The sequence below is a fragment of the Acanthisitta chloris genome, unplaced genomic scaffold, assembly GCF_000695815.1.
Source record: "Acanthisitta chloris isolate BGI_N310 unplaced genomic scaffold, ASM69581v1 scaffold3712, whole genome shotgun sequence".
NCBI classification, from domain to species: Eukaryota; Metazoa; Chordata; class Aves; order Passeriformes; family Acanthisittidae; genus Acanthisitta; species Acanthisitta chloris.
The window spans coordinates 146,788-174,736 of record NW_008659786.1 but is presented as its reverse complement, the minus strand read 5'-3'; the positions used below and the strand labels follow the sequence as shown (position 1 = coordinate 174,736).

At 39.8% G+C, this 27,949-nt stretch overlaps 1 protein-coding gene across 1 annotated transcript; it reads left to right on the top strand.

Moving 5' to 3' along the window:
- On the top strand, nucleotides 1–27,949 carry LOC103797321 (von Willebrand factor-like; the record flags this gene model as incomplete). Its single annotated transcript, XM_009069523.1, has 11 exons — nucleotides 1–150; nucleotides 6,150–6,260; nucleotides 8,357–8,476; nucleotides 8,631–8,814; nucleotides 15,967–15,982; nucleotides 17,450–17,453; nucleotides 19,113–19,211; nucleotides 20,899–21,027; nucleotides 22,788–22,827; nucleotides 25,835–25,932; nucleotides 27,668–27,949. Coding segments are annotated over 11 exons (1,140 nt in total), but the record flags the coding sequence as incomplete, so codon positions are not given.

Sequence of the window (27,949 nt, the reverse complement as noted above, 5' to 3'; positions counted from 1 at the left end):
GTGTGTGTGCACAACAACATAGTCTACCCCGTTGGGACAACCTGGGAAGATGGTTGCAGGGAATGCTCTTGCACTAGGATGAGGGATGATGTTACAGGACTTCAGATGATGGAGTGCCATGACAAAGCATGTAACACGTACTGCCCTCGGGTGAGTAACATTTGAACCAGTGCACTAGCCAGCAGAGCCCTGATGTGGATCTGAAATGATTGCTTTTAAACCTGCTTGTTTAGAGAGAAACCAGAGAAAAATAGGAAATAAGTGTTGTAGCAACGAATTATCTTGGGAACAGAGTCTAAGAGGGCCTGAGCATTATTGACTTTATTTTAGGCTTATTGTTTTAGGATTGTATCCTGCTGCCAAGAAAATCCGTGACAAGTTTATTTTATATTTTGATAAAAGAAAAACTGCATCCTGAAGTGTCTGTCATTTACACCACTTGCACGATAAATGTTCATATGTCTGAAGTTCAATTGCAAACGTCTGTTCTAGCTCAAGTTCACTTTCTGATCTGTCTGTTGCTCAGCTCTGCCCATTGTAGCAGTAATAACACCACATGCTGTGGCCTTTATTATACTCAGACATCTGCTACAAGCTATAAAATTATGTGGTCTACTTTGTGGAAGCCTGCAAAGGAAGTATGAGCTGCTTTGTTATATTTATGTAGCTGGTCAAGCAGGAACAGACAGATAATTGGGACAAAAAGTTGGTAGAGGAATTAGGAACAAGTTCTTCCCCCAGAGGGTGGTTGGGCACTGGAACAGCTCTGCAGGAAAGTGGTCATGGCCTGACAAGCTATAAAATTATGTGGTCTACTTTGTGGAAGCCTGCAAAGGAAGTATGAGCTGCTTTGTTATATTTATGTAGCTGGTCAAGCAGGAACAGACAGATAATTGGGACAAAAAGTTGGTAGAGGAATTAGGAACAAGTTCTTCCCCCAGAGGGTGGTTGGGCACTGGAACAGCTCTGCAGGAAAGTGGTCATGGCCTGAAGCCTGACAGAGCTCAAGGAACGTTTGAACAACACTCTCAGGCACATGGTGTGATTCTTTAGGCTGTCCTGTGCAGGGCCAGGAATTGGACTTTGGTGATCCTTGTGGGTCCCTTCCAGCTCAGGATATTCTATGATTCTGTAACTTGACGCAGCTTTCATAGTTTGTAGTCTCATGTGCTCACAATCTGTAAATTCATTAGGCTGTGCAGTGTCCATGTGGAGCAACTAGATGTGGCTACCTGGGATTCAGAATATTCTGGGCAGGTCTTTTTTGACCCAAAGTTTTCCCCATGGGTTTGTTCTTCTCTGAACCATGAACTGAAACTCAGAAGCAGCTAATTTGTTTTCTTCCTCAGTGCAGAAGCAAAGATGAGCTAGTTAATGCTATTCAAATCTCTGAGTTCTAAAATGTTTATATTAGGCTACATATTGCATTAGCCCCCACAAAATTAAAACAGTTGACCAAGCAGCATATTTTTCCAATTGTTTGTTGTAACAACATTAAAAATGTGTCTGGAAGTCAAAGATTGACCTTGGACATAGAACATGTATGCTGCACCTCAGGGCTGAGTTAATGTTGTGGTAGGAGCCCTGAATTGTCTGACTTATTTCAAATTATAATTTAAATTTACACTATTATGTATTTTAAAACAGCAAGTCATGCATGGAAATTTGGCTATGAACTTTTCAGCTAAACAAACCAATACCTGAACAGCAATTCTCTTTTCTGAATTCTCTTAAGCTAAGTATGCCTTGGTTTTCAAATCCTTTCAAATGCCTTATTACCACTGTATTTCAATATAGTTTAACTTATAGTCTCTGTATCAAAACAAGGCTGGACAGTGTATGTGTATGTGCACTTGAGAAGCTCTGAGTAAAATACAAACTTTTTTTGAATATTATTTTCCTCTGCTGTATCTTAAACACTGCATCATTCTCTAGGACCAGAGCAAAAAAACCAATCCATTAGAGAAAAAACAAACAAACCAAACTTGTATTCCTTCTGCAATTGCAGTTTGGCTTGAGGATGCCAAATGCAGTGAAAAACATGAGGGTAGATGTGAGTGTTTTCAGCTGTTCCAAGAGAACCCTTTCAGTTGTCACTTGTTGAAGAGACTTGTTTCTAGTATAGCAATTACTATGAAATATTAGATCTAAAATATATGTGTTTCAGCTCATAGCCATAACTTCATCAGTAACTTGTTAGTCCAGTAAAATATTATTAATGCAGATATACAGATCCTTGACATTGCAGTATCAAAAAACCTGTTTTAAAACAAAAAGCCTTGGTGGAAACCATACCAGTTCTTTTGGGGAATTTGTTATTTCATCTGCTCCTCTAATGGTTATCAAAGTTGTACAACAAAAACTGTAGCTGTTGGAGTACCTGGATAGCTCAGATTTTTTTTAACCTTTGCTTATTCCTGATTCAGTGGCTATATGCATCAAGGACAGCTGAAGTTTTGTAATCTAGTTTGAATTGGCTTTAAAACTTATTTTTCAGTTCAGATTAGATGTCATTGAAAATCATATTGACATTAAATACATACTTTAATCATGGATCATTACTAAGATAATATTCAGACTCTGCTGCTCATGGTTATTGTTTTCATTGCCAGATGTGAAAGTTGTGCAGTCTCATTTTTGACTGTGTCACTTGACTTGTCTGAAAACAGCTTGGAGGTTTACCTAGCTACACAAAAAGAGAAAAAAACATCCAACCCCCTCCTTCCCCCCTCCCATAACATGTACTAGCTCCTTCATCTTGGTGAATGAAAGATGCTGCTGTTATCCTGAGCATGGCAGAACTAAACTCAAATCATATCTGCAGTTTTAGAATGTAAAGAAATGCTATGGAAAATGGATGTTTCATTTAAATGAACCCATCCTACAGTTCTCTGAGGACCTCAACAGCAAATACAGACTTTTCACTTGCAAACCAGGTGTGGATTTGCCTCATTGTGTGCCATAGTCCCCTTGTCACTTCTGTCCTCTTCTATCTTTACAAAGTTTTGAGAAAGCAAGCAGGTAAATGCTGCAAGAATTGCATGTGTGATAAGGAGGGATGGAGTCTCCCTCCCTGGGCTGCTTCAGAAATAGTTTCTCTGAGAGCACATCATCTACATCCCTTCATCTACACCCCTGTCATCCTTCAGAGAGTAATAAACTAGACAGCAGCTTTCAAAACACCTTCAAATCATGAGTATAGTAATGCAAAGAGAACATTTTGCTTAATTTCTGTCAGTGTTCTTGGAGTTAGGTACAAAACAGTGTGGTTTAAAGTATGGATAATTTAAACTATTAGATGAATATGAGAAGAATTAAGCATGATTTTCTGGGGTAAGTGTTTAAAACGAAAACACTTGGGCAAGTGTTTGTAAATTAATTAGGTTGGATTTTCAAGCCTCTTGATTAATTAGCTTAAAATAAAGAACATTTGCATCCTACATGCAAAGGCACAGTGAATTATGGTTGTAATATATGCTGACTGCAAAAGCCAGGACCTTAATCTCCAGTATTTTAAACAGATATTTTCCTTTGAAGTAGCATGTACAGCATGGTAATAAATGGCTTAATGGTATATATTAAGGAGGTCAAAGAAACTAATGTAAAAGGAAGAATTTGAATATTGGATGTGCAGAATCTCATTAAAAAATTGTGAAAGCCTTGTTGGGAGGTAATTTCAAACATCCTGCTTGCATTTTAAAGCATCCTTTATTATGGGAATTAGGAAATGATACCTTAATGTTTGAGAGAATTAAGTCCTCACCTGGGGTAGATGAGTGCAGGTCCAGGGAAGTCTCTAGAATTGTGCTGATTCATCACCACTGAAGGTTGTGCTTTCAGCATTTCAAGTTGATTTTTATCCATCCCACTGGGTTTTTCTCAGTTTACTGTTGCCATTTTCATTCTCTTTTGGTTCCACCCAATCCTCTTTAGGTACTATCATCTCACTATGTAAAAGGCAAACACTGGAGCCTTCTTCAAAACAGTGTTGAGGAATAATCTCAATTCTTTCCTGCTTTGTTGGCCAAAAGGCAGCAGAGATTTTTGGCCAAAACCTTAGCACCCTAGAAAAGATGAACTATGCGTCTTGAGCAACACTAGAATGAAAGAAGGAGTGCACAAATTACGCCAAGCCATAGCTTGTGTGGATCCCTCCAGTGACCTGGAGTAGGTGATGAAACCAAAATGTGCATTCTCTGAATGCTACAGAATTAATCTGCATTCCTGTTTTGTTTGTCAGAAGCCAAGCTCAGTTCAAAACCACACAATTCCTGCCCCCCACTCCCTGTAAAATGTCTTAATCTGTACACTGTCACCCACCACATGGGAGAGCAGCTTTATCTCCACATTTCTGTTTGCTAAAAGAGCCTGATGTGGCAGCATAACTGAGCACTTGTCAGGTTCCTCATCACAGCTGCCATTTGTCGCTCCCGAGTCAGTCACAGGCACCTGTTCAAAGCCAAGAGTTGCCTCGTGCTGCCTTATCCCTTACCCCCTGAGGCACGGGGATTTTTTTAGTCCTGTAGACTGTGATCTGCCTCTCACTGTGATGGACAGTCCCACACTTACTGAGGGCTTCTTCTGAAGTTTAGGTCTCTCTCTGAAGTTTGAACTGTGTGTAAAAGACATACAAAAAAGGCAAGATATGCAAGAGGAATACAAAGAGGAATACAGCAGTGAATCCAGTTCAGAAAAGGGAAAAAGCAGCAAAGAAGCAGAATATTGACTATAAGTGTCTTCCTTGAACATACTACAGCAAACATTGGCTTTTCTACGTGCTAAAAATGCACAACAGCGCAACTTCTTCCACAAAGCTGGATCAAACTGCCACCAAATTTTATGACATTATATGAAATACTCTTCCATATCAAAGTCCACTGATTATTGAGGTTTGCCAATGTGCTTCACATTGCAAATCAGGGACAGTTCGTGAAGGGATGGAGCAGTTGGGAATACCTCAGCAATTCAGTTCAAAGGGGTTGACCAAAATAAAATTATGATTATTTTCATTGGCATTTTTCACATGAACAATATTTTCTGTGAAAGAATATCTTTCCTTCAACTCTGTATTGAAATCAGAGTAATGTTTTGCCCCTTGGAGACTGCTTAGTCTAATCAGAAAGCTCTCCTTGCTTTCATTCTCTTTCCAGTTTGAGTATTTGGCTACTTGCTTCAGGAGATTAATATGTATTTAAAGTGAGAATTAGGATTCCTGTTATTTCTACGGTATTTTTGTATATTTATTTTTTTTTGTTGACCTATATGTCATTTCCCTGGATTCCTAAGACTTTTTAGTTCTCTGTTCTGTGAATGTATCAGGGCCTACTGCTCAATTATAATTTTCATGCTCATTTCATGTTCCATAATAAAGTGTTAGACTTGGATAAGATGCATTATTTCTAGTATCTTGTATTTCTAGTATCTTGTCTTAATTTGCAGAATATTTTAAAATACCTTTTGCAGTTACTGTATTGGCTTATGTTTTGTTGGACTTGGCAGTGCTGGGTTAATGGTTCAACCTGATGATCTTAAATGTCTTTTTCAGCCTAAATGATTATGTGATTCTATGAAAAGATGAAATGATCAGGCAAAACCTGTCCCTGAACTACATGTCTAACCAACCTGCCTCTTCCCTCTGCTTAAGCACAGGGTAGTCAGATACCTGAATGTGCTCAGACTCAATCCAGTGGCAACTCTGACCACCTTAGACTTATTTTTACTTTTGCACTCCTCTTTGGGACCATTTTATTGGAAAGACTTGCTCTTCACAATTTGCTAATACAACAAAGAAACTACACAAGGCACAGTAGTTGATTGGCATGGATAGTGCCTGGAGTTAGTCCATGTAGCTGAAGAGAATGTCTTCAAAATACATATAAAGCAGGAATTAATGATATAAGAATATCTCCTTCTAATGTTGTGTGCATTTAAATTTGTCTTTTCTAACAGGTAATGTTAACTATTTAGCAGAATGCTGAACTGGGTGGACTGCTTGTTTTGTAATAGCAACACGTGTTTTGTTTTGCAAACTCCCCTTTTCATAAAATGTTGCTAACATGAAACATCGATCCCAGTGTTTTCTTTTGGGATCAATCTTCTCATTTGTCTCCTGTTCCTGGATCAGCCAGTCCTTTGCTTTTCTCCTACAGGGTTACAGATATATTGTCCCGGATGGGGAGTGTTGTGGGAGATGCCAGAAGATTGCCTGTGAGGAGAAGTTGTTCTGGTCTCCGGGTGATGAAGATCCTCCTTTGCATGAGGTGAGGTGACAGTGGTGTGGGCATTTCCTCTTCTAGCAGAAGCACCCTGGAAGTATTTTGTGTTCCACACAAGGAGATGAAGTAGATATCAGCTATTTCTTCCACACATCAAGCAGCACTGATAAACAATGTTTTGCGATGCATGTGACTTACCCACTTGATTCTAACAAGTAAATCCTCCCTACCCTTTTCTCTAAGGAAAGAAATATTTTTTCTGTAAAGTGAGTAATTCCAGAAATGGTAGCTCAAAAGAATGTTAGTGGGACATAATGCTTCTCTGGCTGATGGCTATTTGTTTAAATTATCCCAACTAATTTGTGTTGCACTGCGCATAGCAGGCAGACAGGCTTAGTGGATTGCTTGATTCTCACAGTCCTATTCAGATAGGATATCTCACATGATACACACTGAAATATCAAGAAGTAAATGAAGACAGAAACCTGAGTTAGTCTCTGGTTGCTAAAGATGATTGCTGCATGTCAGATCAGATCATGGGGGTCTGGGCTGCACTTTTCTGCTCAAAAAACCAGTTTATTTTCAGCACTTTGCCTCTTTCCTTGGGATTCAAAGACCCTGAGGAAGTGAGTGCATGCAACAGCCATTTAAAATGCCCTGCAGATATCCTGCCACTCTGGAAAGTGACATGGATATCTTTTTCTTTTCTTCCCCCACAATTTTAATTCCTTTGGGCTATTTAGCTGATCAGCAGCAGCTGAACATGAGCCAGCAGTGTGCCCAGGAAGAAAGCCAAGCCAATGCCATCCTGACTTGTTTCAGCAACAGTGTGGCCAGCAGGACCAGGACAATGAATGTCCCTCTGTACTGGGCACTGGCCTCAAGCCATGCTAAGGAAAGTTTGGTTTGGACATTCAGGAAGAGTTGCTTCATGTAAAGGGTGGTCAAGCATTTGATCAGACTGCTCAGGGAGGTGGTGGAGTCATTATCCCTGGAGGTGTTGAAGAAATTACTGGATGTAGCACTGCCATGGTCTAGTTGACAAGATGGTGGTTTGTCAAATGTTGCACTCGATGGGCTTGGAAGTCTTTTCCAACCTAAATGATTCTATGATTCTGTGATTTGATTTGTTCTATCTGTAAACCAACCACCCTTGGCAAATTTTGCCAGCTCCTGTAGCATTAAATTGCTTAATCCTGTGTAGAACTTTGGATTCAACAATGGCAGGAACAGTAAGTTAAATATATTTAAAATAACAAACCTGCTCCCCATCTTTTTTTCCCTAAGTGTTGTTTGTTGCAATGTGCCTGTGTCTTTATCTACATCTCACATTCACATATTTAAACTAACTTAAAAATGACTTCCTTCACAAAGACAGTCTGCTGCTCTCTTAAAAAACCCATGTTACTGTTGCAGCCTGCCTCTTCCCTGATTTTAATAAGGATATTTCTTAATGTGGATCAATATTCTTTTCTGCTTCACAAAATAAGCCTTCAGAAGGCCTTTTTTAATGTCCCACTGTGTCTCAATGATTTCTTTCATCCTAATACAGTAACAGTTATACTCTGTAGTCTCTTTATTGTTGTGTACTCTTTCAACTCTTTTGTCATTAATGGAGAACTAAGTATTAACACGAGAGGACAGTATTCCCTAACTTTCTGAGCAAAGGTTTTTGAAATTACTGCAGTTTGGGGTATGATTTTCACTTTCATTGTTCTTGAAGTGTGTTCAGAATGGTAACAGTGGGGGCACACAGCTGCAAAGCAGTGATCAGCTTCTCTCAGCACTGAACTGTGGCAGCATCTTCTTTCTAATCTGTGGTGATGTGTCTTCCTGTAAATGGCACTTGCAGTTCCGACTTCATCTGACCTGTGGGTGATTATGATTAGCAGAACTACCAACAGGATCTGGTCTCTTCTGCATTCACAAGTGTTTTCAGGTCTAGAGCCCATTGCCAAAGCCTCCTCTGGGCTCTGCAGAGCTGATTGTCAGCAGGTTCCAGCAGAAAGAGGGTCAGCTCAGCTACAGTCAATGCAGCACAGCCAGCTACCACCACAACAAATGCACATATAAGTCTAGTTAGGAGTGCCTTTTATTTCTTCACATGTTATTTGACTTGTCCCTTTATTTTATACCTTAAGGATATTCCTGTAAGCAGCAGACTGTTCTATAAACTGATGATTTTATACCTTAAGGATATTCCTGTAATTCCTATTCTCTACAAAGCAAGCAGCAGACTGTTCTATAAACTGATCATCATGGTAAGGATTTGTGGAGAACAGTTGAATGGCACACTGTTCCTGGAGCAGCAAATGTGCTTTTTGCAAACCAGCATGCTGGCTGTGTGGGGCTTCCCTCTATCCAGTGACACAAATACTGCTACCTAAATTTAACCCTTTTACAATTTCCCATCAGGTGGGCACAGAGTGGCGATCGCCCTTCAACCCTTGCATTATCAATGAGTGTGTCCAGGTGAACAATGAGGTTTTTGTGCAGAAAAAGAATGTTTCTTGCTCACAAATGGATGTGCCTGACTGCCCAGAGGGAACTGAGCTACGCTGCAACCAAATAATAGATTGCTGTCCTTCCTGCAGATGTGGTAAGGTTTCTTGTGTGACAAATGGAATCACTAGAGAATGAATCATCTCATGTGTTGATCTCCTGTTTCTCAACAGCAATTTCAAAAGTGCATGTTATGCAAGAGCAGCCCTGCTTTGAAGTGCTCCTGTGTAATTTAGACATTGAGTACAGTAGCACCTGCTGCTATTACTTTCTCTTTCCAGCTGATGTTCACCATCTCCTCTTGAACTACTCACTGTTGAAGCTGTTTCGCATTGCTTCAGAGACACATACCAGGATTTGTTTCTGCATTGCTAAGCATTAAAAAGAGATTTTGACATGCTTTTGGCCTATGAAGGTTCAACACTCTCCCCAGTGCCTGTTAGGGAAAGGCAGTTTGTGTGCAGCCAAGCTGTCCTCTGTCTGTCTCTGAGATTGTGGCTGGACACGAGCTGCAATGTGCACCGACAGCTCAGAAACCAACCATGTTCTGAGCTGCATCCAAAGCAGTGTGGGCAGCAGGGGAGGGAGGAGATTCTGTCCCTCTGCTCTGCTCTGGTGAGACCCACCTGAAGTGCTGCATCCAGCTCTGGAGTACCAGCACAGGAAGGACATAGACCAGTTGGAGTGAGTCCAGAGGATGCCACCAAGATGATTAGAGGGATGTAGCACCTCTCTGATGAGGAAAGGCAAATAGAATTGTGATTAATCAGCCTGAAGAAGAGAAGGCTTTGGGATGGCCTAATTGCAACCTTCCAGGACCTGAAGGAGCCTACAAGAAAGATGGAGAGAGATTATTTACAAGGGCATGGAGTGACAGGACAAGAGGGAAATGGCTTCAAACTGACAGAGAATAGGCTTAGATTATATATTATGAAGAAATTCTTCCCTGTGAGGGTGGTGAGGCACTGGTACAAGTTGACCAGAGAGGTTGTGGATGCTTCATCCCTGGCCGCATTCAAGGCCAAGTTGGATGAGGCTCTCAACAACCTGGTCTAGTGGAAGGGGTCCCTGTCCATGCCAGGGGGGTTGGTCAAGATGATCTTTAAGGTCCCTTCCAATTCAGGCCATTCTATGATTCCTAGCATAGACTTGGCTCAAAATCCAAATAAAATGATTTGGATAATCGGCCTCATTCTGGGAAGACTCAGTCATGTTTAGTTGACAAGTATGTGTGCAACCACAGGGTGGGGAGCTAGTAGTGGGAGGAGGAAAGGATATGCACACTCTAACTTGCCAAATTTCTGAGTGTATATTCTGAGAGTGCGAGGCTTGAACTGGAGGCAAAAATTTATATTGTGACATGTACTTGTTAAAAAATAGCCCAACAAGAGATATTTTGAGGTGGAATTAAGGATAACTGACAAATTCCTGCCTTTTGGGGTGTAATGTAGGAGGGCTCAGTTATGTCTCTTTCCAGTGGAAATCTATGCTCTGAGAGTGCGAGGCTTGAACTGGAGGCAAAAATTTATATTGTGACATGTACTTGTTAAAAAATAGCCCAACAAGAGATATTTTGAGGTGGAATTAAGGATAACTGACAAATTCCTGCCTTTTGGGGTGTACTGTAGGAGGGCTCAGTTATGTGTCTTTCCAGCGGAAATCTATGTAAATTTCTACAAGTTGGAACTGTAATAAGTCACAAAAGCATACCTGTGATTGAATTGATGAATCTTGGCAGTGTCATTTTAATGATAATGCTGAATGGAATATTGTCTTCTTTTTCAGAACCCTTGCATGGCTGTCTGTTGAATGGCACTGTTATTGGGGTAAGACACAATTCCTTTTCTTTGTTGCTATGGTAAGACATTTAGATGTATGAATGAGCTTTTGAAGGATGCAAACTTGCCAGAATATACATAGAAAGAATACAGGGCAGGTTTGTCCAGACAGAATCTCTACTAGTGAGACCTTGGAGTGGCACAGAGCTCAGCACATGTATGTCCAACTCTTGACCCTGCCATGGTCTTCCAATATGACAAAAAAGGATCACTGCAAAGTGGGGCAGTGATGTTTCTTGAATGGATCCTTGAGAAAAATGCTTAGAAACTGTGGTAATCTGCATTATGTAATGGCTTGCAGACTACCAAACACACAGGAAACTATCTGCGAGGGTTAATCTCAAAAAGGATCCTTGCCCACTTTGGGGAAGCAAAAACTTCCCGTGTTCTACTTGGAGGATAAGGCAGATTAAAAAAGGATGGAGACTTGCTCCACCTGTGTGGAAGGAGAGGTATCCCTCCTTGGCTATTAGCAACAACAGGAAAGCTGAGCTTCCTCACTGTTTGACCTCTTTTCCCTTTCAAGATCCCTGCTGATATGCCCTCTGAGGAAATTTTTTCTCAACTACATATTTAATGGATAGATTAAGACATGTTTAACCCAGCCCATGACAGTGGGAATGATGGGAGTTAAGCATCTGATCTCATTTATGCCGAATTTATCTTTGGAGAGCTCTGTCAATTGTCCATTGTTTCCCTAAATCCATATTCTGGCAGTACCTCTGGTGTCAAAGAGCTCTAAATATTCTCATCATCCCCCAGGGAAACAGGTTCTCTTTAGTCATTTAACCTAACTTTTAACCTACGTATTCCTGCATTGCCGATGTGTGTGTTTCTATTCCATTTATTTAAAGGTAAATTTACTCAAAAGTCTTTGTTCTTTAGAGGTATGGCAGAGAGAACATGTCTCCACCTATTTCTTTTGGTTTGGATTTTTTTTTCATAGTTGATAGGTATAAGTTTGTTATGAGTTTGTTAGAGCTAAAGCCACATCATCAAGCATCCAACATTCTGTGCAGGGATTACTTCCCTGTAGAATTGAATCCAGGGAATAACCCTGCCTTTCTTGTCAGAACACTGGTTTAAAAGTGGCAAAATCTGAAATAATCTACTTTCTCTTTGATCCCTGTACTTGTCTTCTCTATAGTATCTTGTCAAAACTAGTTGTGGCATTCTGTAAAGACTATCCTTTAGGAATGTTAAGCAGGATATTAATTACCAGTTCCTGCCACGTTCTGTTGTATAGGATATACATCTGTCTGTCTGTCTATCTATCTATCTATCTATCTATCATCTATCTATCTATCTCTCTATCTCTCCTGTGTAGCAAACAGAAGTTTCTCCAGTTGTGTTCTGTTCTTTCCTGACTGACTAATTTTTTTCTCTTACAACAAAATGTTTACCTGATCTGTTGAGCATTTTTCTTCTATTTTCAAGTGTTTGAAAATATTTTAAACTACTTAAAAAGGAAGCGTAAGCAAATTTTGAAGCAAAACGTCATGTTGAAGGCAAAATGAGAAGTATCTGTATTCTGAAGGCTTCAAAATAAAATATCTCTGCTTCTACAATATTGCAAAAACATTCCATTAATAAAATTTGTAAGAAATTCGTGTAGTGTTTCAGCTGACACAAAACTACATTTTATTCATTCTTATTTAGTATCTGGCTATACATAAAAGCTTTCTTTAAATTATCTTTTTTTCTTTTAATGTAGCTTTTAAAATGTGCCATTGTTTTTTCTGACCATTAGCCATTTTATCAAACACTGCCTGAGCAAGGTTCTGAGGCTGTAGGTAGGTCCCAGCTGTTATGTTAGTTCTGTGCTGCTGCTGACACAAATGTCAAGCATTGCTGAAGTTAGCATTCAACAATGCAGTTATCAAAATATTTTGCTCAGGATGGAGAGTGTGAAATTTGAGTTGAGATATAGTCTTGGATGATTTCTAAAGAAACAGGATGTTTTGATTAAAAAAAAATTAGAGCTTATATTAAATTTGCCTTAAATTAATGAACTTTGCAATTAAACTAGCTTCATTTAATGACTTATTGTAAGCTAAATAGCTATGTGTCTGAAAGCTTTTGAGCAGCTGGTGTTAGCACAGCTTGTCATGCAGTATTTTCTGCTTCAATGACTGGTTCCAGAGTCCTGGTCAGGAAGGAAGATGTGATGTCCACAGAAGTTTATACTTCCTGGATTTCAAAACCTTTATTCTGAGTCCTTGAAGAATAGGCTTCAAATTTCATTGTATATCAAGGGAAAACTTAGCTGCATTAACTCATTCACTGAATAGTTCCAAGTTTTGAGTCTTTTCTGCATTTCTGGTAACTGACTCTGTCCTTAATCTCTTTACATTTTTGCCTTGTATCTGGTTACCAATATTATATTCCAGTAATTTGGTGTATTGCATTCACTCTGCTGTTCTTAACAATGCTGTGGGCTTTAACTGCAGACAGCCAAGCAGGTGGCTGTATTTACCAAAAGGATTATCTGTATCACTCATCTGTTTTCCCAGGCTTTTACTGAGTGGCATTTTTGAAGGAGATATGAGTACATTTGGGCTTTATGCAGGTTATTTTAGTTGCACTGGTTGCACATTTCATTCCAAGTTAGCCAAGAAAAGACATGATAGGTGTGTTATATAAAGGGACAAAGATGTATCAATCCACTATTTTGTTCAGTTCTGTCATGCTAAGCAAACTTTGGATCAAGGTAAGACCTTTCTCCAACAGTTCTAGGCACTTTTGTGTGAGGATTTTGTTTCAACTTGTCTCTAGTAAGATCTATGTTCCTGCTTGCAACAGTGATTTTGGTATAAATTCAACTATATCTATTTTGTATTTGTTTGGAATGTTAGAACTATTAGATAATTTGATGAGGATATTGATTATAATATCAGTTGTGGCTTTCTAGGCCCTTTCTTTATGATGCTAAAGCTTAGACCTACTGAGGCCTTCTTTGGTAAACATTTGATTCCAGAGGGAGGGCCTGAATTAAGTATGATTATGGTATGATGCAAAACAAACCCAAGCATAGTAAGAGACAGATCAACATAATGAGGACACCTCTCACATTTTCAAGGCTTTTGCATGTACATGCACGTGTGGAGCTGCTAAAGTGCAGAGCAATACTCGTGTCGCTGGGTTGAATGCCATGTGGTCTGTACTAGAACTATCACTCTGGTGTCTGAATGCTTTGTAATGTTGAGATTAGATAAGAAATCTGGAGTGTCATATGATATTTGCTATCCATCTGTTGTGGTTTAACCCCAGCCAGCAACCCGACTCGCTCACTCCTCACCAGTGGGACTGTGGAGAGAATTGGAAGGGTAGAAAACTTGTGGGCTGAGCTAAACACAGTTTAATAGTGAAAGCAAAAGCCACATAAGCAAAGCAAAGCAAACCAAGGAATTAATTCCCTACCTCCCATGGGCAGGAGGTGTTCAGCCATCACCAGGACCATATCATATGTAAAGATGACCTGAGAAGACAAATGGAATCATTCCAAATGTCCCCCCCATTCTTCCTTCTTCCTCCCACTTTATATACTTAGCATGGTCTGGAAAATATCCCTTTGGTCAGCTGGGGTCATCTGTCCTAGCTGTGTCTCCTTCCAGCTTCCCATGTGCCTCCAGCCTCCTTGACAGCATGGCAGTATGAAAAGCAGAAAAGGCCTTGGCTCTGTATAAACTCTGCTCAGCAATAACAAAAATATCTCTATTATCAACCCTGTGTTCAGTACAAATCCAAAACACAGCCCCACATTAACCACTGAGAAGAAAATTAGCCCTACCCCAGCCAAAACCAGCACACCATCCCTCTCCCATAACAAAATGCTATGATTATATCCTCATGCCTACATCCATTGAGGTTTTTTTAACCATCCATATTAAAGTTATTCACTACAAAAGTTTAAACTAAGAAAGCTGAAGAGTCTCATGTTGAAGTCTCAAGCTGAGCTGTTAAAAGACAGGGATCTCCCATTAGTATTGCCTTTTACATCATGTTGTATACAGAAGATCTTTTTTTCTGGACCTCTACAGAAGAAGAAAAAAGGCATTGCTGATGCTTTATAGAAAATGACTCAGGCCTGAGGACCTTGGTTATCCAGGGGCATAGAATAATAATGTAATTAGAATTCTTTAGTCAGAACATTTGTCCTTCAGTGTGTGTGTCAGAGTATTGACTCTAAACTATCCATAAATGCACTGCCTTTGCACTGTTACTCTAGCCAGATCCTTATTTTCACTCCATTTGGTCCATGAGTGTTTACTACTGTGTAATAATTAAAAAAGGAATCTGAGGATATGCATAGTATGTAGCATGGGAAATTCCTGCTCCAAATGAAGTCAACAGCAACATTCTGTTGACTTTTGATGCACAAATCAGAGCTTTCATAATCTAGCAATATTGTCTGTTTGCCTTATTTATTAGCTTTTAGAAGTTATTTGTGAAAATCTTGAATAGGTTCCTCCCACATTGTCCCTTCAGTCTTAGTGGTTTGTTATTTTGGGGCTGAAATGAAATGCTCTGCACTTGAGAGGAAGAAAGACTATGTATTTAGAATTCCTTTCAGTGCTTGGAATACAATTACTAGCTTCACATCCTTTTGTTTTCCATTTAATGGTTTGGCACTTTTACTCTACATTTTCAATGTCATTTTTGCTTGGTGTTAAAGGGTGATGGGATCCAGCAAACAAGGTGTTGGAGAATTGCTCAGGGTATTTGAACTGTGTCCCAGCTCAGCCATCGATTTGCTTGTAACTACGGACAAGCAGATCAGTAGAGTAGGTCAGTCTTCAATCAGTGATTCTGTTTCTGTTTTTCTTTTTCTTTGTCCTTTATCAATTTTAAGCTTTTAGGCCTTTAGAGATTCCAAGCAGTATTATTACAAGAACAATAACAAGTAATTTCTGCCCATTAACTGTGGATTGTGATGACTAAAACCTTGTTGTCAAACCAATTCATTATAGTCAAAAATTGAACTGTTGACAACCACGTAGTCAGGATAGCTCATGATAAAAATCTTCCTCATGACTTTCAAGGGTTCCTTTCTTGCTTGCTAGCTTTGTAAGCCACAAAGTAAGAAATGCAAATGCCTTTCTCAGATTAAGGACTCATAAATTCCAGAACTGCTAATTCTGGAATTACAGATGCAAAAATTTGGGTCTCTGGAAACTGAGGGCATTGGTTTTCTTATTTGTCTAGCAAGTCTTGCAAGACTTAATGAAAGAGATTTAACCTAGATAAAATGATTCATTTATTTGAGTTTTGCTGAAGTGGTAGTCACTAAGTGACAAACTGGTTCTAATGTTTCAGCCATGGAGGCGCCTGATGGTGGATCAATGCACAACATGTGACTGTTCCTTCGAGGCAGCATCGCGGAAATATACTCTGAGATGTACAAAAGTGAGCTGTGAACCTTGCCCAATGGTAAGTGTGAGGGGTGAGGATGTTCTGGTTAAGAAGGTGTTTGATGAGAAGGTCATGTTCTTCATTCTGTACATGAGTTTAGGCTCAGTACAACTCTGGGACCTTTTGCCTTTCTTTGGGTTTTTCTGAGAAGTCTGTGTTCTGTGTTCTTTTCTCATGAATTAGATGAAATACATCAAATCTGATCTAAATCCCCAGCATAGGAAAGAACTTTGTATAGTACTTGGGTCCACAGGCATATTTTATTGTATATTTTGGATTACTTACTCTTAGGGCAAAGTAAGGTTTAGCAAATCATTTACAACAGGACCTGGTGTGACCCCTTTCCTACAGTGTTGTTTGTCCCTCCAGAGACTAGCAGATCAACCAGATCTCCATGCTTCAGGGCTTTCCTATGACTATTCCAAAATTTCTAATAGCTGAGCTCTACAGTATTTCTGTCCAGTTCCCAGCCATGCCTTAGGTGATTTGAGGTGGCTGTCCCCATCAGTTCCACTGGTCTTTTTGAAGTCTTTGCTGCTGCTTTGCTGCTATCACCTGCAAGGAATGGGTTTGACTGGGAAAGCCAGAGGAAAATAGCTCCAAGTTTTGCTTCACTGACCAACAGTGTGCCTGACTAACGCTGCTCAGTCATGTAGTTTTCTCTCAGCACCAAGCAGAAGGAGACCTAAGCAAGTTTCAGAGACTGTTTTAATCACCTCCTGCCTGAAGAGCACAGACCAGCAGCTAAGTTTCACAGAAAAAGGCTTAAATGCCCCTTCCACTTCTGCCTTTCCATGGATAATGGATGGATCCCAATGGACCCAATCAAACCTTGGGCCTGTGCAAGCAATGGCTGTGGCACCAAAAATCCACATTCTAACATGATCATATGGGATTCCTGCCATACGTTGTTAGGGTCCCTGGAAAAAAGAGGGGCAGAGTTTTGGATGAGTCCAGTCTTTAGTCCCTAAGTAGAACTGGAAAAGACTGGAAATGTAGCAAGTTTCTTTAGAGAGTCATCTGTGCTAATAAATGAAGAGCAAGACTGCAGGCTCAAATTATGTGCTGCAACCCCTTAGCTTGAAGAATTGTCAGCAGTATCCCAGCTGGCCTGTTGTGACTAGGAGATTTCCAAATAATGCCTGGGCACAGGAGAACCCAAGGCCAGCCTGCTTCATGTGGAGAATGCAGCTTAGATATTCATGTGTTCTGCTTGTCTGCAGAGCCTGAAAACTGGCTTTGATCCCTTTTATCTGCTGGCATAGATGTAGCCTGTAAGAAAAGGGAGAATCTGGAATACTTTTTGTGGTTATGGACCCTAATATCACCCTCCTGTAAGGTATGATTATAGACACAGAGTTCTGAAGGGAAAATAAATGGCCAAGCTCAGTGCTGAGCATCTTTCTCACTTCCACAAAATATAACCTGGCAGATCCATGGAAAAAAACCCAGACATACTAGAATGAATCTGTGGCCAGAAACACATGTGCATATGTATATTCCCACACAAAACCCCACAAACGTCTATTCTTGCTGTTCAGTGCAAGAAGCCAGCTGTAGAAATTAAAGGTAGAAGAATCAATATAATACATGGTAAAAAAAATGGAGAAACATTCCTCTCCTGCTTCTTTCACCACCCACACAATTCCCAAACAGCTCCTTTTCCCCACCTGACCCAAAAGTACAGACTAAACAAAAAACCCTGAAGAAAGGGCCATTTCCAGTTGGGCTTATTAAGGACTATGAACTTAGTTTAGGAGATGTGCAGCTACCCAAGGGAAGTTGCAGGTCTAGTTATATATATATATATATATCCCATCCTAGCCATTGTAATGAATCTGGAGCTTGAGGGGGGAAAAAAATCAAATAAGATACAGAATGTCTTCATCCCCCGAAGGCCAGTGGGATTCACACACAGTCTTGGGATCTTTCCTGTCTCAAAGTCATTGATTTCATGATATGCTCAGATTAAAAGCAATTCCTTTGTAATGGATAAAATCATGGGTTAAGAGTACATATTCTCTCAGGAGCACCTGCTTTCCCCTGGATGCTGAAGTTTGAAAAGTAATTGAAGTGCAGCCAACTGCAGCATATTCTGCTCATGAGGGTCTTTTTATGACTTGCTTTAGGTGCTTATGTTTTTACTAGTAGAGCAAGTTCACCTAAATAACATTGAACTATGTTTTCTCCCAATGATTTAATAGCAACCCCCCACCCTCCCCAAATTATCTTTCTATAAAAAACATATGGATAACATGCATGCCTTCACTCAAACAGAAAGTGTTTGTTGTCTTAAAAATGTTCAGCTCATCATAAGCAGCTGTGGGTTATCTGGACCAGCTGGAGACATTACTGTGGGACACTTCATGTGTTAATGCAGTTCCTATCTGGTTTGTTGGTTGGTTTTTTTTCCTTTCCATTATCCACTCTATGCCTTTCTTCCTCTCTATCTAGTGCTGCTTGTTCTCCCATGCTGTTTTTTCTGCCAGTGTTTTTTCCTTCTGTGCTGTTTGTGGAGCTCCATTATTCCTCTTTTCTTTCTTTCTTTCTCTCCTTTTCCCTTTTATTTTATCATACCATCTCTGATGCTGTTTTGTCAAGCCATTTTCTTTTTCTTTCCATAGTCCAAATTTTCCACCTTAGCATCCCTCTTTCCTTTTGCCCACTGCTTACTTGCCCTTTGTTCCCTGGTTTAAGCACTTTTAACTGCTTTTCCAAGCTGCACTGTAGTATTCATTGGCTTTACTGAGAATCTCCTGCACACCATAAATGCAAACTATAAGTCACTCAAAGCATTTTAATGTTTCTTGCCCTCTTCCACTGTCATGTGATGTTCAGTGATCCTGAACTTGCAACACTTATAGTCACAGAATGTTGAATTTAATAGACACAGGAAGCTTAGTACTTGGAAGTAAACTTTTCTCCCTGCTGTATAACAAGTCAGTACAAGGATTAATGCCAACCCTTTAAAAAAGAAAAGTATGTAACTAATTAGATTAAGCTAGTCTAGTCCTACTGTTAAAAAACATTTTGCTGGCTATCACTTTGTCCACTGAATTTTATTTAAAAAAACCCCACCTTAAAATAAATGTGGGATACATACTTAAAACAAACTAAACCCAGAAAAATGTCCTTTATCCTCTAGAATTACAGAAGGCAGGAAGTCTCTGGCTCTTGCTGTGGAAAATGTGTGCCAACTTCCTGTAGCATCAGGCTGAGAGATGGAAGGCTTAAATATCTTCAGGTAAGTTTGAAGGACTCTTTTATTTATGATTAAATGTAAATGTATCACAGTCTTTTGTTCAACCCAAGGCAAGGGCATATTTTCTTCCTTTTTTATTATGTAGCATGGTATTACTACTCCCATTTCTTTTGTATCTCAGAATGAGAAAAGAAAGTTCATTTGTTTGTAAATGAAAAAATAGGATACTTCATACCACAGTGCAAAATTCTAGAGGGACATTCTAAAATGCACCTGCAAACATGAATGTTATCAAGGAACTTTAACCAGAATATGAGCTCAAACAAGTACTTAGAGGAGATTAAAAAGCTTGTTTAAATGCAAAACAGATAATTTAAGTTAAAAATGCAAATTTCAAAAAATTTCTTTAGCATAGAATCATAAAATGGTCTGGGTTGGAAGGGACCTGAAAGATTACCTAGTTCCAACAATCTGCTATGGACAGAGATACCTTCCACTAGACCATGTTGCTCAGCACTCCATCCAACCTGGCCTTGATGCATGATAGGTTCTCAAACAGGAATGGATGCTTTTCTGGTTAAAACCCATCATCTGTCACAAGACACAGCATATAAATTTATTTTTTTTTTATTCCATTCCTGAAAGGCATTTTAAATGGGGAGAATCTGGGAAGAAGAATGAGTCTGGTGAAGGGATCTGGAATACAAACCCTATGAGGAACAGCTGAGGGAGCTGGGGTTATTTAGCCTGGAGAAAAGGAGGCTCAGGGAGACCTTCTCTCTCTCTCTCTCTCCAACTACCTGAAAGGAGGTTGTAGCCAGGTGGGGATTGGTCTCCTCTCCCAGGCAACAAGGGACAGGACAAGAGAAAATGCCCTCAAGTTGCACCACAGGATGTTTAGATTGGTTGTTAGAAAAATTTTATGTGTACAAACCCTATGAGGAACAGCTGAGGGAGCTGGGGTTATTTAGCCTGGAGAAAAGGAGGCTCAGGGAGACCTTCTCTCTCTCTCTCTCTCCAACTACCTGAAAGGAGGTTGTAGCCAGGTGGGGATTGGTCTCCTCTCCCAGGCAACAAGGGACAGGACAAGAGAAAATGCCCTCAAGTTGCACCACAGGATGTTTAGATTGGTTGTTAGAAAAATTTTCTGTGCTGAAAAGGTTGTCAAGCATTGGCACAGGCTACCCAGGGAAATGGTTGAGTCACCAGCCTTGGAGACATTTAAAAGATATACAGATGTGGCACTCAGGGACATGGTTTAGTGGTGGATTTGGCTGGCAGTGGACTCATTCTTAAGGTTTTATCCCAACCTAAATGTTTCTGTGTGGGGGTGTGGGTTTATGTGTTCCTTTAAAGACGCTGCCTACTCAGCCAGCAGGTAAATAATTGTAACTATGTCTCTTTAAAAGGCAATTCATAGGCCAAACTCCCAAGTTTCTCACTTAGAGAAGTTTTTCTTTTAAGTTAATGGAAATTTCTTCCATGTTAAGAGCTGATAAAGGTCAGGTTTTGCCACACTTGTAATCAATATGACTATGGAAGTAAATAGAAGATGATGACTTTGTTGATAAACAACTCTACTAGAGATTTCCATGTTTTTATAAATGTCACCACCATGGTACATTAATTGAAACATCAGTTAAAGGAATCGTCAGGTTGTATAGTATCCTGAAAACTTCCTGTCCCATGTTGTTTCTGTGTAAAGCTAACAGCCCTTAAATCTTTACAGCCAAATGAATCACTTCAGGATGGCTGTGATAATCACTCCTGTAGAGTCACTGAGAAAGGGGAATTTGTCTGGGAAAGGAGAATCACTAGCTGCCCTCCATTTGATTCCAGAAGATGTTTGGCTGAAGGAGTAAGTAGTGAAATGGGTCCTGTTTCCATGTTTCCTAATGGACTCTGTCATGTTTATGGTGCTTATACATAGGTACCTTACATGTCCTAAGGTGGGAAAACCCAACCCTCTCTCAGCACCTTGGCTAAACTGCATTTGAACTTCGAATTTCAGAAAGATATGTTTTCTCTATTTTAAAATATATGCTGGTTTTATGTGAGACTGTTATGCAGGGGAGATGCTGAGCTTGCACTAATTCTGTTATGAAGTATCATAGATGACTATGAAGCTAAATATTTGAAGCATCAAACATCTGAAAATGGTTCTTCTAACAGTGGGATCCAGGACAAAACTGTGTGGATCATTACAGAAACAGAAAACAGGCAGATCAGTCCCCTTTTTATTTTTATATGAATATGCAAAGACATTTTTTCTCTGCCCTTATGTGAGGTTCTGGAAAGGAATTTTCACAATGGTATAGGAAGCTCAAACTTTCACAATTGCAGCTGTTTGGCACAACAGAAACCTTGCACAACATACCCACCCATTTTTCCTGTGATTTGAGGTTAGCTGGACACTGAGGAGCAGAGTGCAGGTTGGACTATAGCACATGCAGTCCTGCTTTTGCTCATCTATTACATTTTACACAACTTGCAGGTGTTAATATCCACCTGTTCCCATTTTCTTGGCCATGACAGGAAGCAGGAAACCTTTAATACAGCTTGTGCACAAACCCCTCTACATCCACACGTAGCAAATGGAGGATTTGTTGTGTAGAGTGCAGCAGGGGAAATGCTTCTACAGAGAGTTTCTCACTTTGTGAAATCACTATAATACACACAGTTTTGTTATACAAAGATTCAGAAAAATGCTACATTATGTTATGGGCTTGGGGTTATGATCATATTCTAAATGTCTTAATGGAAACTCAGTGAAGAATAGTTTACTTTTTAATCAGAATTTCTCAGACTGCATTTATTCTCCATCTATCCCCCAAAATTGAAGAAATTCAGCTATAATATTACTGTTTATTATCTAATTGCAGACAGAAAGTTTAGTTGCTCTAACTAAAAAAAACTCCAAAGGTTTGCATGTAAACCCTCAGGGGTTTAGTGCCACAAGGGCATCTCTCTGCAGTGTAAATATTTCCCCATCTTCTTTCACTACGGATTTTAAACAATTTGCAGTATACATATATTTTTGAGGATTACTTTCTGTGTGGTAGTAGTGAGACAAGAAACGTGAAGTTTTTGGCTATTAAAACTTGACAGATGTGGTGTTTTATGATGATTTGCCTGCACATTTTCAGCTGTTGTGGAATAGACATGCTTTCATCTATACTGCTAAAAAAAATCAAGAGGGATTTATATCTCTTTAAGCAAGGCAGCTAAAGACTTGAATGCTGTTGGTTGTATCTCTCTGATTCCCAGGAATTTATTTGTATTTCTTGTCTTTAGAAAGCTCTTAATGAAAAGTGAAAGCAGTATTTTCTGGTGTTGAACTTGCTAATATAGTAAATTACTTCCAATTGAAAAGTGAAAGCAATATTTTCAGGTGTTGCATTGCTAATATAGTAAATTACTTCCAATCACCTATCAGCAAATACAATCACAAGTTCAAAACCTTAAAATGGAAGATTACTTATGAGGATTTCTAATTTTTGTACAATAAAGAAATACAGAGGTTTTTTGATCCTGCTTTACACATCCTTTGTATTCTTCCAGCAGAAAAATGTGTATTACTTGTGGCAAAATAAGAGTTTTCTTCTTTTATTGTTTTAGGGCAGAATTGCAAAAATTGGCAGCACCTGCTGTGACACATGTAAGTAAATAAACCAAAAGTCTTGTGTGGAAACTGCAGAGAGAGTAAGCTACTGTGTAAGGAGCTACATTTTGCATAATCCACAGTCCAATGGAACAGAGCTAAGCAATGTGGTTATAATAAACCATCAAAGAAGTCTGCCCTCTGATTGGGACACTGCTGTCATGTTTTGTCATCTAGAACACGTGTTTTGACAGTATCACAAGTACTTAGAAAGAAATAGATACTCTCCACATTTTATGCAGATGTTAATTATGAATGTTTTATTTTATTGTTCATCTAGTGATAACAGCAACAATACTGCTCAGACAGCTTGACGAGTCACATAACCTGATACTGCTGAATATGTGAGGAAAACACTTCATGAATAATCAATCAACTTAAAAGGAATTTAGCAAACAAAAAAACCACCCTCTTGGCAGCAATGATTTCAGATAGTATAATAGCCAAAAACATGGTATGGGAAATGCTTGGCAAAGGTGCATTTGTATGGAACAGCCTGACTGTATCTTAAATTCAGGGCTTAGGAGTCAGTCCTGCAATTCTTAATTTGTGTAGCTAATCCAAATGTCAGTCAGGCTGTGAGACTAGGAAGGGTTTTCTTACATAAGGTTCTCATTTCTAAAATGAATCTCTGATGCTTTTGTGAACAGATAACCTCTCAGTTTTCTCCTTTGTAAGTAAAAAATTAATAATGCTGTAGCTCATTTAAGATAAACAAAAGGTAACAAAAGGCTGATATTCTCTTTTAAGGTGTAGGAATATCAACATCTTGACTATGTTCTATTATGTCATTTAATTTTTTTATCTTTCCTATGCATGTGCTAATAAATAAAAGATGGCCAAGCAAAGCAGCCCATCACCACACTGGCACAGTAGCTGCTGCAATAATACCCCTGATGAAGGATGTTGAATTTTAGAGAGTTTGCAGCCATTGCCTGTCTGTGTAATCACTGAGCTCCAGCTTGAGAAATAGAAGTCAGAAAGGTATTGAGATAGACTGTCATCAAATGGATCAAACAGGTAATTTAGTTAAGAGAGCTTTAATCTACCAGGCTTCAAGTAAGGAATACTCAAAATTATTTATTAACAAAACCAGATTTTGCATCTACCTGAAAGGTTGTAGCCAGGTGGGGGTTGGCATCTTCTCCCAGGTAACAAGTAACAGGATGAGAGGACATAGTCTCAAGCTGTGCCAGGGGAAGTTCAAGTTGGACATTAGGAAGAATTTCTATACAGAAGGGGTGATTAGACACTGGAACAGGCTGCCCAGTTTGATGGTGGAGATGTTTAAGGAAAGACTGGATGTGGCACTTAGTGCCATGGTCTGGTTGCTATGATGGTGTTAGGTCATAGGGTGAACTCAGTGATCTCAGAGGTTTTTCCAACCTTAATGATTCTGTGATTCTGTGTGATTCTGTGTTTGAGAGTTAAAAGACAGTGTGGTGAGTAGGCTCTACTAATTGAGAATGCCAATTAACCCAGTTTCAAATGAGAACAGCTCAATACATGTATTTATTTCAAGGTTATAGTGATTTAAACATGATACCTCCTTGCAGCAGCAAAAGCAAACTGATCTAAGAGAAATCTTGTGTGCCTAAAACACAATGCTTGTTCATGCCTTCAGGTCCTTATTCCCATTCATGTTTGCCTGGATAGAGGTGAAAACTGAAAAGTCCTGTATTACAGCACATCCATTCATGGATGCTACCCTATTCAGGGCCCTTCATAAGGAAAAACCCAACATACTTCCTCCAGCCAGCTAACCACAGATTACCAGTTGAAGGACTGAGATGAACACATAGCTTTGAATCAAACTTCTAGATACTGCTAGACACCAAACTCTCTTTTCTGCTCCTTTGTATTTATATCTTTCCTCCAGGGCACTCAGAAGCAACATGCAGTCTGTTATGTACTCTACAGGGAACACCAAGCCATGGCAAAGCTGGTGTAAAACCAGAGTAATTGAATTATTCTTAAGAGCCGGATAAGAGAATAATCAGTTTCTCATGGACACAGATTAGACTGTCTTCCCAGGTCTTGAGAGAGTTTGTCCTTCAGCTGTCTCTGTACCATAAAGAATTAGGCAAACAACTTGTTCTCTCAAGTGCAGGGTGATGTCTTTGCTTAGTTGAGTCCTACATGTCTTTGGGCAAAGGTTGTTTCAGAAGCCAATTTCCCTTTCTATGTTATGCCTTCACAGCTGGAGTTGGTTAGTGTGCCTGAGGGTGTTGTTCCAGGATTTAGATTTGTAGGAACACATAAGTGGACAGGCTTATTTTCTCATTAGATTTTTGTGGTACTAGCAGAGTACTTGATAATTTGCAAAGGATATTCCTTATTCACTTAGCAAACAAGTTGCATCTCTGCTTCTTACCTCTGTTCTCTGGTCTCAATTGCTTATGTCTTGTTAAGTTACAGGTAAGTCTTGTAGAATCCCAAAATGTTCTTCCCTAGCATTGCATAAGGAGTACCACAGAGTCCAGAAAGCAGTGCCTCACCACAGGTGATCTGGAGAGCTGCTCCCACTGACTCCCCTTGAAGGACATCATCCCAAGACAATGGGACCTCTCTCCTGTGACAGCCTCAGGAATAGCCAGCTCAGGGTGCTCTGTTTCTCTGGTCAGGATATTGGGGTTTTCATGTGTGTCATCTTTTCCCTGTGTACCAATGAACTATCTTTAAAAGGAGAGTTGTCTAATACAGAAGCCAACAGGTAAAAGGCAGGTGTTAGGTGGCCAAGGTGACTTTAAAACGAATGAGTCAATTGAAAAGAAACAGGAGGGAAACCCTGCTGTCTAGTGAAATTTTAGGGCTGGAGTGAGATATAGTCACACAGCTCTACATTAATTACTCTAAGGAGACACACCTAACTCTCTTGCAAGGGATCTTAACAGGAGTGACATCTCACTAACTGCAGTTTCAGTAACAAGGGGAAGTGAGTGACAAAAACCCAATTGTTATCAATGTCAAACACTTTTGCCTTTTGCTTTTTTTAACTTGGTAGGTGTACAAGTGGAATGTCGGACAGTAAGTACGAGAATGCAGTATGGGAATATCAATGGATGTGTGGCTGAAAAGGAAGTGCCCATTTCTCATTGTGAGGTAAATAATAAAAGCACTCCCCCTTCCCCAAGACCTGCACTTCCCCACTATCTCTCTTCTAAAAGGAAACCTTTCCTCCACTGCAGCTTCACTTCAGTAAGTGAAGCTTTCCTCGTTGATTGACTTGGTGTAAAGCTCATTGACACTTGTTTCCTAAAGTAATTTGGTGACACTGAGCTTTTCCTGTTCAAGCCAGCATGAAAAAAGGCACATATGTTAGACACAAAGGCTTTGTTCATCCCACTCTCCTTTGCTTCCATCAGAAATGGATGACTCTGAAGTGGGTCTGTTAGGACTTTGTACAGAAAAAAAAGGAATTTTTATCTCTCATTAGCAAAGCTGATTTTGAGATCTGAGTCTATAGTTAAGCACCAAAGCTCTGAGATTGATTAGGAGAGTGTAAATAGGTATTTAGATGACAGATACTCGAGTGCCATGATTTGACTTCTTTGCTCTATAACTCCTCCATTTAGCCTTGGCACTAAGCTATTGTGTTCTATGTGTCTTGTGCATTTCTTCCACAATCAGGTTAAAAGTTCAATTTCCAGCCCATCACTGCTTATACCTTATAGGGCAACTTCCTTCTGAAACAGGAGCATGGCACCTCTTCCGGATGTTCCCACTGCTCCAAGACTGGGAATCAAAGGTGACATTCTCTTCCCAGACTGGGTTGTAGCAGGACAGTAGCTCAGTCCGAGAAAACCAAGCCTCATACAAGGATTTTAATCAACCCTTGTGTACAATCCAAGTTCTGGCATGTAATTGTGACAGTCAAGCAGATGGCATGTACCCAACTCCCTGAGTATTCACTTCAGTTAAGGCAGTAGGCAAAATGAGTCTTTCTGTTCCCCATGACTAGTGAGAAAAGAATGGCAACAGAGAGGAGGAATATTAAGGGCATATATGCCCAGGATTTTCAGAGGACCTTCATTTGCTGTACAAGTCTTATTAAGAGTGGAATCTTTAAGAACTGGAACAAACCCACTTTTCATTAGAAACTATAAAATTATTAGTTCTTGACCTCTTATCCTGTCCACAAAGTCAATGGTCCTTAGCCATAAAGTGATATGTATTGAAGTTTCTCCTGCAGAATTAGATTTTATATTTGGAATAGCTAGTATTATGTGTAGTTTTTCTAAAGTCCTCCTTGATAATTCTGTTCTTTTTATATTCCTTTATAAATTAGGCTCAGAAATTAGACCTCAGACCCATAAAAAGAGATAGAGTCTGACAGAGTGTGATGTAGGGCCATTTGTTTTAACATCAAGAGAGCTTATAGTGACAGGCATTGACAGCTTTGTTGAAATGAGTAAAGTGGCCAGGCAAGTTGAACAAGGAAAAAAAGCACCAGCAGGAAGACAATGGATGTGTGGCTTGCACTGCTTGGGCTAAAGCAGTTTCTGAATGTATGATCTTATACAGCTGAAATGATAACTAAATGTGCTTAGGAGCCAACACTAGCCCTGGACATTGCCTATAGTATTTGAAATTATAGGCTTTTTTGTGTGTGTGACATTTCTTCACCTCTCCTTTGCTATGCTTATGCTCATAAGACATTACCCTGAGCAGCAACCCACACTCTGGAATCAGGTATGTGTTTATGAGTTCATGTTTTACTCCAGAGCACAAAACTTGGGCAAAGTCGTCCATGGATGCTTTGAAGGAAAGAACCAGGATTCTGAATGCAATGTGGTCTGGCTCTGTTCAAACTTCTTATCCCTTTTCTTCCATTTAGGGTAAGTGCAGAAGCATCACCAGGTACTCTGTTCAGACAGGGAAATGGGAAGATGTGTGTAGCTGCTGCACAGCCACTCAAACCACCATTGTCACGATCCCCCTCCGCTGTGCCAACGGGACAGTGGTGCAGCACTACATCCCTTCTGCCTCCCTGTGCGAGTGCCACTCTCGGAAGTGTACAGACTGAATAATTCCAAGAAGCCCAGTTGTTTAATCTCAAGTCTTATGATGAAGGAACTTCACAGTGCAAGCCTCATTTTCTCTGTAGATTGTCTTACCC